At 43.0% G+C, this 18269-nt stretch overlaps 2 protein-coding genes across 8 annotated transcripts in view; one reads left to right on the forward strand and one right to left on the reverse strand.

Moving 5' to 3' along the window:
* Positions 1–15301, forward strand: part of smc5 (structural maintenance of chromosomes 5) — a 124493-nt gene extending 109192 nt beyond the window's left edge. For 5 of the 7 annotated variants that reach the window (XM_070887377.1, XM_070887394.1, XM_070887359.1 and 2 more), the window contains exon 24: positions 318–2903. In XM_070887377.1, coding sequence (XP_070743478.1) covers positions 318–452 — 135 coding nt within the window. In that variant the 3' untranslated portion in view covers positions 453–2903. Of the gene's footprint in view, positions 1–317; positions 2904–4006; positions 4081–15210 lie in introns of those variants that run through there. The other 2 variants (XR_011594091.1, XR_011594092.1) reach the window with 2 other exon arrangements.
* Positions 11430–17702, reverse strand: klf9 (Kruppel like factor 9). The gene is made up of 2 exons (XM_070887435.1): positions 16729–17702; positions 11430–12876 (listed from the first exon to the last, which is right to left on the reverse strand). Exons 1-2 carry the CDS (start codon positions 17174–17176, stop codon positions 12623–12625), a joined length of 702 nt encoding a protein of 233 aa, XP_070743536.1. The 5' UTR covers positions 17177–17702; the 3' UTR covers positions 11430–12622.
* Between the last annotated feature and the right edge of the window lie 567 nt (positions 17703–18269).

The following is an 18269-nucleotide window of genomic DNA, read 5'->3' on the forward strand; positions in this document are numbered from 1 at the left end:
GCTAGAACACCGGCCTCAATCGGTCATATGGCCACCCATATATTTTCCCTTTCAGTCAGTCACAGGTAGTGTTCCGCGATTAGGTATCTCAAATCAGGTATCTTGTTAACAGCAATTGAAATTAGATTATTTTATAACCTGAAGGGTTAGTGCAAGGCAAAAATGATAGCTCAAGAAAAGCTATATCTGGTCGAGTTTATCAAATATGTGTGCGTTTGTGAACATTTTAGCTAACAATGTAGTTTCAACCTCTGCAAGAATTACAAGACTGACCATGTTCGATTATTGCTGACATGCTATAATTTGCTTTTCCATAGCTGTTGCAGAACCTAACCTATGCTGAGAACATGACGGTGCTGTGCGTTTACAATGGACCGCACATGCTGCCACCATGCAAGTGGAATCTGAAGGCTTTTCTCAGGCGGCGGCGAAGAGTACAAGTGCATAACTGAAAAACTAAGAACAATTCTCTCATGGACATATAGTCAATTATGTTTACAAGCAAAAGGCTGCCTCTTCGGGCAACTTAAGGACCATCTCCCTTATTACTGGTGCTTGTGGTTTTGAGCCTTTTTAAAAATATATTTTTTTTAAACTACCTGCGCTTTTGGATGGGGGGGGCGGCGGGTGGAAGACACAAATTCAAATAAATCTAAATGCCACGTTGTGTGTGCCTGGCAATGCAGCCTTACCACCTCTTTCTGAAATGGGAGATTACATAACGGAGCTATCAGAATGTGGTAATCCATTGTGAACCTGGAGTTATGTGTGCGTGTGTTATGACCTTTCACACGTTTGGCTTTTAAATGCTTGTTATGAGCAGAGAAATGTCAACATATTGCTATAGCGCGATCAACTGAGGTAAACAATGTTTTGTTAGATATCACTGCCATGTGCACCATATATGCAAGCCGTTTCATAATGCGCTCAGATAATGGTATGGTTTGGTAACAAACTATTGTACAGATCTGTAAAATTGGGAGTCAAGCTGTAAAGATCGATACTCCCTCGGATTTCTGTTTAATACTCCTGGACACATGCACATACTGTGGTTTAGGTAACCAGTTCTACTGGACAAATTACCTGTCCTTTGAGGAAATTGTTGTCAATGTGTCCCATCCCTGTAATATCTGGTTACTTTGTTGTGACAGTTAGACCAGCATGAAATTAGGACACGGGCACATCCCATGCCATTCCCCTTTTGGAGAGGGAAAACTACCTTTTCTAGATTTTTTAATTTTGTTTTTTAAAATCTGTTATCTACCAGCCAAACAGTTGAAAGAAAACAAATTAATGAATTGTGGAAGAGTAATTAAAGTGGTCTTAAGCTAATGATAAAAGCCTTTACATAACTAAGCAGTGACATGTAAATAAAGGTGAGGAATTCCCTCAAGCAGAAAGGTTTTATATTTTTTTTAAAAACACACAGGATGCAGCTTGAGTCCACATTCTACGACAGAAAAAGTGCCCTCTTCCCCACATCAGAACTGTGCTGTGCACACCAGTTCATGAGCTCAACCAGAGAAAGTAATTTGGACATTCAAGTGAGGGTGGGTATGACAGGAAAGGAAAGCCATATTCTTGTGTACTGAAGATGCCTTTAAGGATAATTATTTGCTTAGTTGGATTGGCTACCTCGTCCATAAGTGGAGGATAAGGTATTAATAAGTCATTTATTGTTCCCATAATTCACTGTACTTGCAACTTGTCAAATAGTGTGCGTAAGCACAATTTTAAAAAAAATGAATCACCAAGTGTCCTTTGCACTTGCGTAACCCCCTGACTGGGAGGGTTGGTTGCTTGACCCCCCCTCCTCTGTGGTAGTTACCTGGTTTGTCCACTCGAAGGTAGTGTAGTACTGTGGTCAAGGCGAGCATTTCCACTTGCACTTTGACCATGTATGTTGCTGTGGGCTATTTTTTTTAAATTGTAATTTTAATCCATTTATCAGTACAGGTTGAACCTCCCTTATCCGGAACCCTCAGGATCTGGCCTGTTCTGGAGAAGGGATTTTTCCGGTCACGTTAAATTGGATCTACAGGTACGGAGCAAAGGGGTATTGGGGCCGGCTGGCTTGGGGCTGGGAGTGCGGCAGAGGGAACATTCGGGGGGTGGATCACTGGGTCAGGCCAGCGATTGCGGGAATCGGTAGTGACTTCAATTTGTTCATGTCGGAGTTCTGCGCATGCACCACATGGGAATAGTTCCAGACGAGGGGTGGTTCCAGATAAGGGAGGTTCAAACCTGTATTGTTTATATTTGGGGTGGGGTGGGGATTGAAAGGTTGGCTATTTAAGATGCTGTGCTGCTCTGCAGTGCCTGCTATATTTTTGTAAGATAACAAAAATATCCAGAATAGTTAGTGCTCTAGTGTTCCAAGTTTTTTTTTATTAGTGAAGTATGTTATGAAAGCTGTCTGAAAGAACTTGCAGTATTCACAGTATAACTTAGGAGAATGCGTCTTTTAAAAAAAAACATTCCACTTATTCAATAAATGTGACGAGAACTTTGACTACCCATTGCCAGTGCATTGGCTCATTAACACTTCGAGAAAGATACATAAGCTGCCATATTTATATCTTCAGCTAATTGCTTTTAAACGGTGGGTATTTGGAATGTCATTTTTTGGACCTGTTCCTTTTTGGTGTCAATGGGATTGCACCCCCTCACATTGGCTTTTAATGAAATCGCTATAAGAAATTTATTTATTTTCCTTGTGCGTTTTCATAAAACTGTCATTCAAGAATTTTTGCAGTTTTAATTTTATTGTTCGAGAACCTGTGTCGTGTTTTGTTTTGTATACTGACTCTTTTCTAACGTGCATTCTCTTAATTTTATTTAAAAAGCCAAAAAAAAATCACCTTTTTGAGATGCACCGTATTTTGTGCCGGATAGGTTTATTGCTGTCCCTTTCTGAATTGAAATAAATAACTTTCATTTTAAAAGTCTCTCCCATTTTTGAGTACTGTAGAGCTGTTTCTCTGTGTATTAATTGCATCAGTGTCATTGGGCTTGAAGTCAACACAGGAATGTTTTAAAAAAACATTGGCTGGATTTTGCAGTCAGCAGCAAACGAACGGTGCTCGCCATTCATTACACATACACTTGCTCGCTGATTTTCTGTGGGCTTTTGCACTGGAACTTGCGGCGATTAGAGATTCAAAACGCATGGCGTCCTCTACAGGGGATCTGGGACCTGTGTGAACAGGGCAAATAACTGTGTATCTCCTTAACCAATCAGATTGAAGAATCCTTACTGAGGCACGCAGAGTCTGAACCAGGAAGTGTAAGTTAGAATATTTAATTCAATGCCAAATCAGGTATAGAAAGTGAAATAAAGAGGAGAGGGAAACCAAGAAGGGATGAAGAGAGAGGTAAAAAGAAACAGAAAACTTTTTAAATTATTCATTAAAAAAAAATCATCAATAATTCAAATCTGAAGGAATGAGACACCACACTTGTTAAAGTTAATTTTCAGTGCCAGGGTGGTTGTTTGACAGTAATTTAAACTTATCACCCCGTTAAAAATTTACTTGCACTGGAATGGACAAGCCCTAACTTTTCCTGGTGAGTTTAATGGGTATCACGTAAGTACAGCAACTTCACACCCTTCCAAGTGTTTCAATGCCGAGTTTCACACTGAGGTACCACTGTAGTGAACCTCTGGAGGAGCAGGGCAACTCAGACAACAACATCCTGGTTTCTGCATTTAACTGCGCATGTGTGGTCGCCGGAAATTGCTGTCCAATTTACTCTTACCAGCGTACGCTGATAGCCTCACTGTTATCCCTACCATAAATTCCCGGGTCATTAAGTTGAACAATGAGCCACTCTGTGGAAGTTTATAATCAATAGACCAATGAGTACTTTTAAGGCCCACCGAATGCACCCTGAGCTTGGCTATCACGCATGGGAAAGTTTGGTTGCATAGGCTTTTTAACAAAATACCAGCAAATACCTTTGTGTAGGTCTGAAGGCTATAATTAAGTATTTTTCTTTTTTACAGCAATTTGCACTTGTATAGCATAGCAACAGGAGGATGCCATTCTACCCCTCAAGCTCGTTCCACCATTCAATTAGGTAATGGCTAATCTGTATCTTAACTTCATTTACTCTCCTTAGTTCTGTACCCTTAATACCCATGCCTAATAAATCGATCTCCGTTTTGAAATTTTCAGTTGACCCCCAGCCTCAACAGTTTTTTGCGGGAGTTCCAGATTTCCACTACCCTTTGTGTGAAGAAGTGCTTCCCGATATCGCCCCTGAACGGCCTAGCTCTAATTTTAAGGTTATGCCCCCTTGTTCTGGACACTCTCCATCAGAGGAAATAGTTTCTATCAACTCCATTAAATCACTCCTTATGTAAAAATCAGAGAATGGTTGGGACAGTGAGTGGGAAGGAAAATAATAGTTGGGAGAGGGAGAGCTGGTGGCAATTTTGTGAAGGTAGAAGGAGCCAGTCTTGGTGATAACTGCAGATGTTGGGAAGGGAACTTGGTTCCGGATGAAGCAACACCCTGGTGCGATGGCAGTTGGGAAAACTGATGGGAGTTGAGAGCTGACAACTAAAATTTTTTTAAGTACTTCAGTTTTACGCCTACATTAAACTGATTCTTCCCCCCCCCATCAAACGTAATGTCTGGTGTGCAGTTTTTGAGTGAACAGGTTTTTCTAAAGTTGATTGAAATCCCCCTGGTTAATTTAGAGAAATATATTCTGCTGACTTATTGCAACTTTCTTGCGTGTTATAAAGGGATAAATGCACATTAAACTGCTTCTGTTGCTCTTTTTTTTTGCTTAAAAATATCTAGTAGTAGCGCTGCTTCTTACATTTTGAATAAGGAATACCCACTGTCTATTCTTCCCATTCATAATACTACAGCTTGATGTTCTATAAAAGCTCTAGCGGTTTTAAAGCAAGACAATAGGGTAACACGAGGTGACAGGACACAAGTAAATGCATAGGCCTTCACCTAGAAATATAGGGCAATTGCCCTAATTTTTGTCCAATATTGGTGCTATTGTCTTAATTTAAATATGACCAGTTTAGAAGATGTGTGTTGTATCTTCAGGGCTATCCAAGGAGCTGTTCGTTTATCTACTTAATATCCATCACATTTACTACAAAATAAATCATTTTGGGGGAACTATGTTTTATTAAGTCAATAACCAGTAGGAATCATTACACTGCACATCAGTGGTTTAAAATAGTGTAAGGGTTTATGTAGATTATAATTGTCCTGTTTCAAATTAAATTGTTTGAAGTTAGAATCATAGATCATACAGCATAGCTGTAGGCCGTTCAGTTCATTGTGAAAGAGCTAACCAAATAGACCCACTGCCCCGCTCTTTCCCCCGTCAAGTATTTATCCAATTCCCTTTTGAAAGTTATTATTGAATTTGCTTTCAGGCAGTGCATTCCAGATCATCATAACCCTATGTTCAAAAAATAATAATTTGAAACTCTTTTCCTTCCCTCCCCCCACCCCCGTATTTTTTTTTGCCAATGACCTTACATCTGTGTCCTCTGGTTACTGATCCTCCTGACACTGGAAACTGTTTCTCCTTATTTACTCTCTCAAAACCTTTCATGTTTTTGCACACCTCTATTAAATCTTCCCTGAATCTTCTCTGCTCCAAGGAGAACAATCCCAGCTTCTCCAGTCTGTCATCGGTAGTACTCATATGGGGGTAGAAATTGGATCTTGTTGCATCTCTAACAGGCCAACTGTAAAATATTAATTAGACCCAGTTCATGTTGTTGTTCTGGGATTTATAGATCGCTCACAAACCAGGGCTTAGGAATAAGTCCCGAGCCATTTTACATTTAACTTTTCTTCAACACTAGGAGATGGCTGTCACCTGTCTAATAAAAGCAATCTTGATTTCTACTTTTCCTAGCTTACAATTGGCAATAAAACAATTTGCATTTATATAGCGCCTTTAAAGTAAAATGTTCCAAGCCACTTCACAGGAGTGTTATCGAGCCAGATTTGACACTGAGCTACAAGGAGATATTAGGACAGATAACCAAAAGCTTGGTCAAAGAGAGAGGTTTTAAGGAGCGTCTTAAAGGAGGAGAGGTGGAAAGGTTTAAGGAGGGAATTTCAGTGTTTAGGGCCTAGGCAGCTGAAGGCACAACCGCCAATGGTGGAGCAATTAAAACAGAATGCACAAGAGGTCAGAATTGGAGGAGTGCGGAGATCGCTGAAGGAGATTACACAGATGGGAGGGGTGAGGCTATGAAGGGATTTGAAAACAAGGATGAGAATTTTAAAATTGGATGGCTCCCGGACCGGGAACACATGTAGGTCAGCGAGCACAGGCATGATGGATGAATGGGACTTGGCGTGCATTAGGGTATGAGCAGCAGAGTTTTGGGTGAGCTCAAGTTTATGGAGAGTGGAAGATGGGAGGTTGGCCAGGAGTGCATTGGAATAGTCCAGTCTAGAGGTAACAAAGGAATAGATGAGGGTTTCAGCGCCAGATGAGCTGAGATGGAGGCAGAGTCGGGCGATGTTACGGAGGTGGAAGTAGGCGGTCTTGGTGATGGTGTGGATATAGAAAACATAGAAAATAGGTGCAGGAGCAGGCCATTCAGCCCTTCTAGCCTGCACCGCCATTCAATGAGTTCATGGCTGAACATGAAACTTCAGTACCCCCTTCCTGCTTTCTCGCCATAACCCTTGATCCCCCGAGTAGTAAGGACTTCATCTAACTCCCTTTTGAATATATTTAGTGAATTGGCCTCAACTACTTTCTGTGGTAGAGAATTCCACAGGTTCACCACTCTCTGGGTGAAGAAGTTTCTCCTCATCTCGGTCCTAAATGGCTTACCCCTTATCCTCAGACTGTGACCCCTGGTTCTGGACTTCCCCAACATTGGGAACATTCTTTCTGCATCTAACCTGTCTAAACCCGTCAGAATTTTAAACGTTTCTATGAGGTCCCCTCTCATTCTTCTGAACTCCAGTGAATACAAGCCCAATTGATCCAATCTTTCTTGATAGGTCAGTCCCGCCATCCCGGGAATCAGTCTGGTGAACCTTCGCTGCACTCCCTCAATAGCAAGAATGTCCTTCCTCAAGTTAGGAGACCAAAACTGTACACAATACTCCAGGTGTGGCCTCACCAAGGCCCTGTACAACTGTAGCAACACCTCCCTGCCCCTGTATTCAAATCCCCTCGCTATGAAGGCCAACATGCCATTTGCTTTCTTAACCGCCTGCTGTACCTGCATGCCAACCTTCAATGACTGATGTACCATGACACCCAGGTCTCGTTGCACCTTCCCTTTTCCTAATCTGTCACCATTCAGATAATAGTCTGTCTCTCTGTTTTTACCACCAAAGTGGATAACCTCACATTTATCCACATTATACTTCATCTGCCATGCATTTGCCCACTCACCTAACCTATCCAAGTCACTCTGCAGCCTAATAGCATCCTCCTCGCAGCTCACACTGCCACCCAACTTAGTATCATCCGCAAATTTGGAGATACTGCATTTAATCCCCTCGTCTAAATCATTAATGTACAATGTAAACAGCTGGGGCCCCAGCACAGAACCTTGCGGCACTCCACTAGTCACTGCCTGCCATTCTGAAAAGTACCCGTTTACTCCTACTCTTTGCTTCCTGTCTGACAACCAGTTCTCAATCCACGTCAGCACACTACCCCCAATCCCATGTGCTTTAACTTTGCACATTAATCTCTTGTGTGGGACCTTGTCGAAAGCCTTCTGAAAGTCCAAATATACCACATCAACTGGTTCTCCTTTGTCCACTTTACTGGAAACATCCTCAAAAAATTCCAGAAGATTTGTCAAGCATGATTTCCCTTTCACAAATCCATGCTGACTTGGACCTATCATGTCACCATTTTCCAGATGCACTGCTATGACATCCTTAATAATTGATTCCATCATTTTACCCACTACTGAGGTCAGGCTGACCGGTCTATAATTCCCTGTTTTCTCTCTCCCTCCTTTTTTAAAAAGTGGGGTTACATTGGCTACCCTCCACTCCATAGGAACTGATCCAGAGTCAATGGAATGTTGGAAAATGACTGTCAATGCATCCGCTATTTCCAAGGCCACCTCCTTAAGTACTCTAGGATGCAGGCCATCAGGCCCTGGGGATTTATCTGCCTTCAATCCCATCAATTTCCCCAACACAATTTCCCGACTAATAAAGATTTCCCTCAGTTCCTCTTCCTTACTAGACCCTCTGACCCCTTTTATATCCGGAAGGTTGTTTGTATCCTCCTTAGTGAATACCGAACCAAAGTACTTGTTCAATTGATCCGCCATTTCTTTGTTCCCCGTTATGACTTCCCCTGATTCTGACTGCAGGGGACCTACGTTTGTCTTCACCAACCTTTTTCTCTTTACATACCTATAGAAACTTTTGCAATCCGCCTTAATGTTCCCTGCAAGCTTCTTCTCGTACTCCATTTTCCCTGTCCTAATCAAACCCTTTGTCCTCCTCTGCTGAGTTCTAAATTTCTCCCAGTCCCCAGGTTCGCTGCTATTTCTGGCCAATTTGTATGCCACTTCCTTGGCTTTAATACTATCCCTGATTTCCCTAGATAGCCACGGTTGAGCCACCTTCCCCTTTTTATTTTTACGCCAGACAGGAATGTACAATTGTTGTACTTCATCCATGCGGTCTCTAAATGTCTGCCATTGCCCATCCACAGTCAACCCCCTAAGTATCATTCGCCAATCTATCCTAGCCAATTCTCGCCTCATACCTTCAAAGTTACCCTTCTTTAAGTTCTGGACCATGGTCTCTGAATTTACTGTTTCATTCTCCATCCTAATGCAGAATTCCACCATATTATGGTCACTCTTCCCCAAGGGGCCTCGCACAATGAGATTGCTAATTAATCCTCTCTCATTACACAACACCCAGTCTAAGATGGCCTCCCCCCTAGTTGGTTCCTCAACATATTGGTCTAGAAAACCATCCCTTATGCACTCCAGGAAATCCTCCTCCACCGTATTGCTTCCAGTTTGGCTAGCCCAATCTATGTGCATATTAAAGTCACCCATTATAACTGCTACACCTTTATTGCATGCACCCCTAATTTCCTGTTTGATGCCCTCCCCAACATCCCTATTACTGTTTGGAGGTCTGTACACAACTCCTACTAACGTTTTTTGCCCTTTGGTGTTCTGCAGCTCTACCCATATAGATTCCACATCATCCAAGCTAATGTCTTTCCTAACTATTGCATTAATGTGGTTGAAAGTTCATCTCGGGGTCAGATACGACACCAAGGTTGTTGGGAACAGTCTGGTTCAGCCTCACATAAATGCCATGGAGAGGGGTGGAGTCGGTGGCGAGGGAACGGAGTTTGTAGCAGGGACCGAAGACAATGGCTTCTGTCTTCCCACTATTTAGTTGGAGGAAATTTCCAACTAACTTGATAGAATTTTTCGAGGAGGTAACCAGGAGGGTCGATGAGGGCAGTGTGTATGATGTAGTGTATATGGATTTTAGCAAAGCTTTTGATAAGGTCCCACATGGCAGACTGATCACGAAAGTAAAAGCTTATGGGATCCAGGGCAAAGTGGCAATTTGGATCCAAAATTGGCTGAGGCAGGAAGCAAAGGGTAATGGTTGATGGATGTTTTTGTGACTGGAAGGATCTTTCCAGTGGGGTTCTGCAGGACTCAGTACTAGGTCCCTTGCTTTTTGTGGTATACATCAATGATCTAGACTTGAATATAGGGGTATGATTAAGAAGTTTGCAGATGATACTAAAATCGGCTGTGTGGTTGATAATGAAGAAAGCTGTAGAGTGCAGGAAGATATCAATCAACTGGTCAGGTGGGCAGAACAGTGGCAAATGGAATTTAATCCAGAGAAGTGTGAGGTAATGCATTTGGGGAGGGCTAACAAGGAAAGGGAATACACATTAAATGGCAGGACACTGAAGTGTAGAGGAACAAAAGGGACCTTGGATTGCATGTCCATAGATCCCTGAAGGTAGCAGGCCAGGTTGATAACGTGGTTAAGAAGGCATATGGAAATGTTTGGCTTTATTAACTGAGGCGTGCAGTTCTAGTCACCGCATTACAGGAAGGATGTGATTGCACTGGAGAGGGTACGGAAGAGATTTACGAGGATGTTGCCGGGAGTGGAGAATCTTAGCTATGAGGACAGATTGGATAGGCTGGGTTTGTTTTCCTTGGAACAGAGGAGGCTGAGGGGAGACCTCATTGAGGTGTATAAAATTATGAAGGACCCAGTTATAGTGGATAGAAAGGATCTATTTCCCTTAGCAGAGGGGTCAACAACCAGGGGCATAAATTTAAAGTAATTGGTAGAAGGTTTAGAGGGGATTTGAGAGGAAATTTCTTCGCGCAGAGGGTTGTAGGGGTCTGGAACTCACTGCCTGAAAGGATGGTAGAGGCAGAAACCCTTGACACATTTAAAAAGTAACTGGATGGGCACTTGAAGTGCCGTAACCTGCAGGGTTACGGACCTAGAGCTGGAAAGTGGGTTTAGGCTGGATAGCCTCTTGTTGGCCGGCATGAACATGATGGGCCGAAATGCTGTAAGCTTCTATGATTCTGCTCATCCAGTACTGGATCTCGGACAAGCAGTCTGATGAACTAGAGACAGTGGAAGGGTTGAGCGAGGCGGTGGTTTTAAAGAGATTTTAAAAGACTTTCAAACTAGGTAAAATCCTACCAAACTGAACTAGACTGCCTTGAATAAAATTACTGCATCTGTGATATTTGACCATAGAGACTTTCCAGAGGTGATTTTAAGTCTGCTTCTCTTTATAAAAAACCGACACTGATTCAGTTCTTCTTGGTTCTCAATGGCTGGGCCCACGTTCTAAGAGGTCCACAGCTCTCTCTCAATTTGCAACGAGCGCTCCCTGCCGATCGAGCCGATTCCTCTCCCTGGCGCTGCGAACCTGTGCCATCTTCCAACGCATAATCAGCGCGCCTGCGGGGCCTTTCAAACACATGCTTGAACATATTCACTGAAACACGTACAGTCCCATAGTGCAGCTGTTACAGAACATGTCAGTGGGACTGGATGGCGGTGAGTCATGCTTCCAGCAGGTGCAGGAATGCTCGTGCCCTCACTCACCTTGGCCAGCCTGCTGACAGCTTTAAAACTTGTCCAGCACACATGGCTAATAGTGGTCATCTGTTGCTGCGGAGTACCCAGAATTGATGAGGAGCAGGTACACCCATCTCATTGATATCTAAGTAAATACCTGTTTTCTTAAAAGCATTATTATTTAAACACTACATGCAGCATGTTCACATTGAATATTATAATTTAGATGGGGGGGGGGGGTCCATGCTTACTAATCGATTTGAAATGGGGTCCTTCAAACAATAAAAGTTTTGAGAACCACTGCACTAATGTACCCAGCTTTATAAGTAAATATACAGGTAAACCACAGAAGCACAGTGAGATTTTATTGTATAATTGTTGTGATAATCTGCAATAATAAACATCCCTCCACTGGACCTTTGAACATTTTCTTACAATTATATTTTTAAATTTCAAAAATAGGATTAATTTTCCTTCTGCTCAACCCAAAGTATCTTCATGTTAGTACTAATAAATAGTACTCATTTAAAAAATTAGAAGCTACACTTCGATTTGAATTTCTCATTTTTAACTTTAAGAAAATGGAAATTGCAAGATTTTATGTGATGAAAGGAAAAATAATTGCATTTACGTGCAATAAAAGGGTTAAACCAGACAATACATGGTACATATAGTTACGTATACATTCACACTTTAAGATTAGTTATCACATATTACAGTGTAAATATACTTTTACTGTAGACTAAAAATGGAGGTAGATTTTCCAGCATTTGGTTTTCAAAAAGTTGACAAAGAAAACCATTAAGACTTAATAACTTTCCAATGCTGTAAAATTTTAAATAATTTTCTCCTCTGCCCCTTTCCCCATTTCCCATTGTGGGGTAAATGCCTAAAATACATCATGAGCAGTAATAAGGCACATTTCAACACAGCCACAATGACCACTGTGCTCTTCCTCAGAAGGGTCTTCTAACTACTAAACTACTAAACCACTAAACTGAGACCCACTACAGAATTCCACTTGTGAATCTTGAGCTTTTCCTGGTGCAAATTCAGAGTTACATCTCATAGGGCTGATGGTAGCGAGTGGAATTAGTGCCTATTTATCCAGTACGGTAACACAGTATGCTAAACATGAAAGTCATCTCCAGGCATTTATTAACTGGACCAAGTCCCTGTCCAAATGAGAAAAGTGTTCAGAGTAAACCAGCTGAAAGGATAATAGTACAGGAGTAGTAATTACTGTGTACGTCAGGAGCCTGCATTTCAAACTGCACCCAGAATTACTAAAAGTGTTGGAAATCTGCTGTAGTGCAATGATACTGTGTATCACAAAGCGAGATAAATTTGGCGAGATACATTAACGCTAGCAAGCACAGACCCGTGATCAGAAACTACTCCTAAATTCAACCAGAGTTTGAAGACCATGGCACTGGACTGCAGAATACAAACTGCACAACCGATTTTTAACAGTGGCAGCAGAACGACTTCAATCAGCAGCCTGCTGATCTCGTTCCTCCCCATAAGCTGGGCTTTTATCTTGCTGGTTCAAGGGCCGTGGATAGGAGAGACCCAATTCTCCTCCGTGGCTTTTGAAGCATGCTGGAATGAAAATCGGGATGCCGCCTGGCGTGCTTGGTCAAATGGTCGCTCCTCATGAAACATTTTTCGCACATGGGGCACTTGAACCTTTTCTCGCCGGTGTGGGTTCTGTAATGTCGTGTCAGTTCATCGGAACGGGAAAATCTTTTACTACATTTGGGCCATTTGCAAGGAAAGGGCCTTTCTCCTGTATAGGGCAAAGAGAACATTTTAAAGACACCATCACCGTACAGGATTTCTTTTTCCATACAATTGTTATGAATTTGGGTCTTCTCTAGAAACCCTATCTGATTCAATGGCACCAGTCTGAGCATCTTACTTTCATAGGAGTTGACCCACACTGCCGTATAACCTCCTTTCGGATAGTCATGTCTTTTGCATATGCCCTCCCTATCTCTCTAATCACCTCCAGCCATATAACCCCCCTGAGATGTCTGCGCTCCTCTAACTCTGCCCTCCTGAGCAGCCCTGATTATAATCGCTCCACCATTGGTGGCCGTGCCTTCTGTTGCCTAGGCCTCAAGCTCTGGAATTCACTGCCTAAACCTCTCTATCCTCTGTCAACACGGTCCTTAAAACATACCTCTTTGACCAAGCTTTTGGTCACCTGCACTAATTTGTACTTATGCAGCTCGTTGTCAAACTTTTATTGCATAATACTCCTGTGAAGCGCCTTGGGATGTTTCACGACGTTAAAGGACGTTAAAGGCGCTATATAAATACAAGTTGTATAATTACTTCAAAGGCAGACCTAGTTAACACCAGTGTGCGAGGCTTGGTTCCAATCGTCAAGTTGCTTAATTCCACAGTAAGGTGAATGTACAACAACGTCTATTTATATAGCGCCTTTAACGTAGTAAAACATCCCAAGATGCTTCACAAGAGTGTTACCACGCAGGATTTGACACCAAGCCACATAAGGAGAAATTAGGACAGGTGACCAAAAGCTTGGTCAAAGAGGTAGATTTTAAGGAGCGTCTTTAAGCAGGAGAGAGGCGCGGAGAGGTTTAGGGAGGGAATGCCAGAGTGTAGGGCCTAGGTAGCAGAAGGCACGGCCGCTAACAGTTGGGCAATGAAAATTGGAGATGTGCAAGAGGCTAGAATTGGAGCAATGCAGTGTTCTCAGAGGGTTGAAGGTCACAGAGATAGGGAGAGGCAAGACCATGAAATGATTTGAAAACCAGGAAGAGAATTATAAATTTGAGGCGTTGCCGGACTGAGAGCCAATGCAAGTCAGCAAGCATAGGGGTGATGGGTGAATGGGACGTGATGCGAGTTAGGATACAGGCAGCATCCTCTGATCATTCATTGGAGCTCCTTGTCCTCGAGCTCACTGAGGTTGACAGCACCTCCAAAAGGAGCGTCTTAAAAGGAGGAGAGAGACAGAGGTTTAGGGAGGAAATTCCAGAGCTTAGGACCCAGAGAGCTGAAGGCATGACCGCCAACGGTGGAGCTATGAAAATTGGAGATGTACAAGAGACCACAATTGGAGAAGCGCAGAGATCTCGGAGGGTTGTAGAGCTGAAGGAGGTAACAGAGATAGGGAGGGGCGAGGCCATGGAGGAACTTGAACACACATGCAATAGTTACAATCAGTTTTACTCAGTTTAATCGATGCAATTTATTTTTGTGTAATAATGTGAAAATAATGTACATGCTTTTCTGAACCTTAATGTTAACTATTTTATATGTAACATCCAATATATTTTCCACTAATCCTGTGCCAGAAAAGCCTTTGGGTTATTATTGTCTATACTACCTTTTCACTAGGAAGAATATTAAAGAGCTAACAGTGAGTTTAAGCCAGTAGTCAAAACTAAGGTCTGGAAATACACGCCTTCTCTTCAGGGACTATTAGGCGAGAGCTTGTTGGAGTGTCTGGAGAGTGACTAAAGAAAACAAATGATTACTTGCACTGATTGGATCTTCCTCATGCTTTGAATGATGTTAACCTTTACACACTAAACTCTGACTCATTTAGCCCTGTAACCAATATCAGCATCATGAAACTTGACTGCATATGCTAGCTGCCCATTTAAAGGGGGGTGCTAGATGAGTACATGAGGGAAAAGGGAATACAAGGATATGCTGATAGGGTTAATTCCACAGTAAGGTGAATGTACAACAACATTCATTTATATAGCGCCTTTAACGTCGGAAAACGTCCCACGGTGCTTCACAGGATCAATTAGCAGACAGGAATTGGTACCGAGCCACATAAGGAGATAGTCGTACAGGTGATGTAAAAGCTTGGTCAAAGAGGTAGGTTTTAGAGCACATCTTAAAGAAGGAAAGAGATAGAGAGGTATAAGGAGGGAATTCCAGAGCAAAGGTGGGATGGGAGTGGGTGGGAGCGGTCTGCCACAGAAGTGGGAGTCTCAGAGGGGGAAGGAGGAGGAACAGTCTCTTGAACCTCTTTGTTGCACCTAAATAACTTTTTTAAACCTGCACTGTTAAGACATATATTTGTAACTCATTGCTTCCAAAACAAATTTTAATGGTAGAATAATATGACCAACAGGTACTCCCTCCAAAGCAAGACAGCAAGCGGTACAAACATTTGTTAAGAAAACTTCTGCGAATAAGGTGAAATAAAAATGAAATCAAAGACACTGATTTTTATTTCTATTAATGTACATTTTTAAGTTAGCCAGCAACAGGTGGCTACTCAATAATCACTGCTTTATTATACTTAGAGGTATCTTTGTTCTTACTAACATCCCACATCTTACTAACTGCAGTACATTATATTCCCGGAAAATAGCACAAGGCATCTGTGGTCTGTCAACTATATAGACCCAACAAGAGTTTCTTAAACAAAACAAAATGGCTTGCCTCATATCTCCACTACCCCAAATGTAAACACAAAGCACAATCATTTCCATGGCGCAATTTGCTGGATGAGTGCAGCTCCAACAACACTCAAGAAGCTCGACACCATCAAAGATGAAGCAGCCTGCTTAAGTGACACCCCATCCACCACCTTAAACTTTCACTCCCTCCACCACCGGCGCACCGTGGCTGCAGTGTGTACTATCTAGAAGTAACACTGCAACAACTCGCCAAGGCATCTTTGGTAGCTCCTCCTAAACCCATGACCTCTACTACCTAGAAGGGCAAGGGCAGCAGATGCATGGGAACACCACCACCTCCATGTTTCCCTCCAAGTCACACACCATCCTGACTTGGAAATATATTGCTGTTCCTTCACCGCTGCTGGGTCAAAATCCTGGAATTTCCTCCCTAACAGCACTATGGGAGTACCTTCACAACACAGACTTCAGCAGTTCAAGAATGCGGCTTACCACCACCTTCTCCAGGGCAAGTGGGATGGACAATAAATGCTGGCCTTGCCAGTGACGCCCACATCGTATGAATGGATTAAAAATCTTGTTACAGCCATTTCAATCACCCAAGTAATTAGCAGGCTGAGTGAGTGAAATCCACACCCACATCCACAATTGAAAGTTACACCCAGGCACACCCCCTCCACAGCAACAAAATACCCTGAAACTCTAAACAACTGCCCACTTCTCCAGCAATGTAATATGAGGCTAGTGAACTAAATTCTAAACTTATCCCTTCCACCCTCTGAATTATATGGAATTGTATCATTTTTGATAAGAGTACATAGGGGGAAACTCTTTATAGTGGCAGGAGTGTCAGTAACCAGAGGTCACAGTTATAATAATTGGCAAAAGAACCAGAGGGGAGATGAGGAGCAAGGTTTTTACATAGCAAGTTGTTACGATCTGGAAAGCTCTGCCTGAAAGGGTGGTGGTAGCAGATTTAATAGTAACTTTCAAAATGAATTGGATAAATACTTGAAAAGGAAAAAAAATCAGGGCTTTGGGGAAAGAGCAGGGAATGGGACTAATTGGATAGCTCTTTCAAAATGCCGGCAAAGGCACGATGGGCTGAATGGCCTCCTTCTGTGCTGCATGATTCTATATGACTTTTCTCTTTTAAAAAGTTGGGGGGAAATCACAACTTTACTGAAACACAATACTCATTTGAATGCGAGGGCTGTAACACTGACCTGTGTGCGTTCGGAAATGCGCCTTTAAATGGGAAGACTTCCCGTAGACTTTGCCACATCCAGTGTAGGTGCACTCGTGTCTCTTGCCGGAGAAGGTCTTCACTTCGCCCGTTGCGTTACACTGTCGCAGTCCGAGCTCCGGCGGAAGATGCGGCTCCAGCTCCAGGTGCTGCTGACCTCTTCCGGTCAAGATGCAAGCGTCGCCCTCGGAATCGGTGGAGCTTTCGGAGTGATTGGACCCGAACTGGGAGAGAGGTCTGCATTTGCTCAGGTCCGCCAAGATCCTGGCCATGGTGAGCAGGGAGCCGCCTTCCTTCCAGCCCTCCCTGGTGTCTCTCCCACCCTCTTCACTCAACTCCTGCACAGGAGACTGGTGCACGATAGGGCGACTGGAGATGGAAACCAAGCACTCGGCCGCCAGATAATCGATATAAGCAACAGCAGACATGGCTCCAAATACAAATGATCAGTAAATTTCCTGCAGTTTCCCACGCCTTGCTTTTTAAAAAAACAAAACCGGCAGCAATCTTTAAGGAAGGCAATCTGCTGGTAGCATTGACCAAGCTCCGTCCCTCTCGCACAAAATGGCAAAACACGTGGCGTGCAAATGTAGCAATATTGCAATAAAATATCAAATCACATTGCAATTAAAAAAACACACACAGCAAAGCTTCCAGCTCTATTTGTTCTTCACCACGGCAGTGTTAGATGGACGCATTTGTCTTTTAAGAATGAGGAATTACTTGCATTTCTCGATGTTAGGAAATAAAACACGTGCAATTGAATATTGACAAAATGTATTCCTTTTTTCTCCTGAAAAATAACCAATAAGGAGATACAAACTGGATTAAGATTACCCCATAAAAGGTTGGTTATTTTTATCGGCGTGCAGAATTACTTATTTTTGCAGGAGACCAGGTTAAGAGTAATACTGTAACAGACTGTATACACAGCCGCGCTGTCCTGCACTAGTGGTGAACTTCGCGATGTTCTTTCGCAGCCTAACCAACATCTGGAATTCTCCTCCCCCCCCCCCCAATTATACACGTCACAATGGAAGCGCCTCTTGATTGGACGCGCGGCGTTCTGTTCACAAGGGTTCCAAACACCTGGAGGCTCCTCCATTCATATTAACCTGACCGTGGACAGGAAACAGCTGCTCCAGATGCACACAGAGTCACGTTCACGCTGACTTAACCAAGGCAAATCCGTGCAAGGGCGGGACTTTTTTTCATGCTTGGCTCCAGTTGCTGCGTATAATCTTAATGTCTCCGCAAGATCCGACAAATCCCCTGGGAGAACAGACGCACCAACATTAGCGTCCTCGAACAGGCTAACATCCCCAGCATTGAAGCACTGACCAAACGTGATCAGCTCCGCTGGGCAGGCCATATTGTCCGCATGCCAGACACGAGACTCCCAAAGCAGCGCTCTATTCGGAACTCCTTCACGGCAAACGAGCCAAAGGTGGGCAGAGGAAACCTTACAAGGACACCCTCAAAGCTTCCCTGATAAAGTGCAACATCCCCACTGACACCTGG

Source organism: Pristiophorus japonicus, chromosome 1, assembly GCF_044704955.1.
Source record: "Pristiophorus japonicus isolate sPriJap1 chromosome 1, sPriJap1.hap1, whole genome shotgun sequence".
Lineage (NCBI taxonomy): Eukaryota > Metazoa > Chordata > Chondrichthyes > Pristiophoridae > Pristiophorus > Pristiophorus japonicus.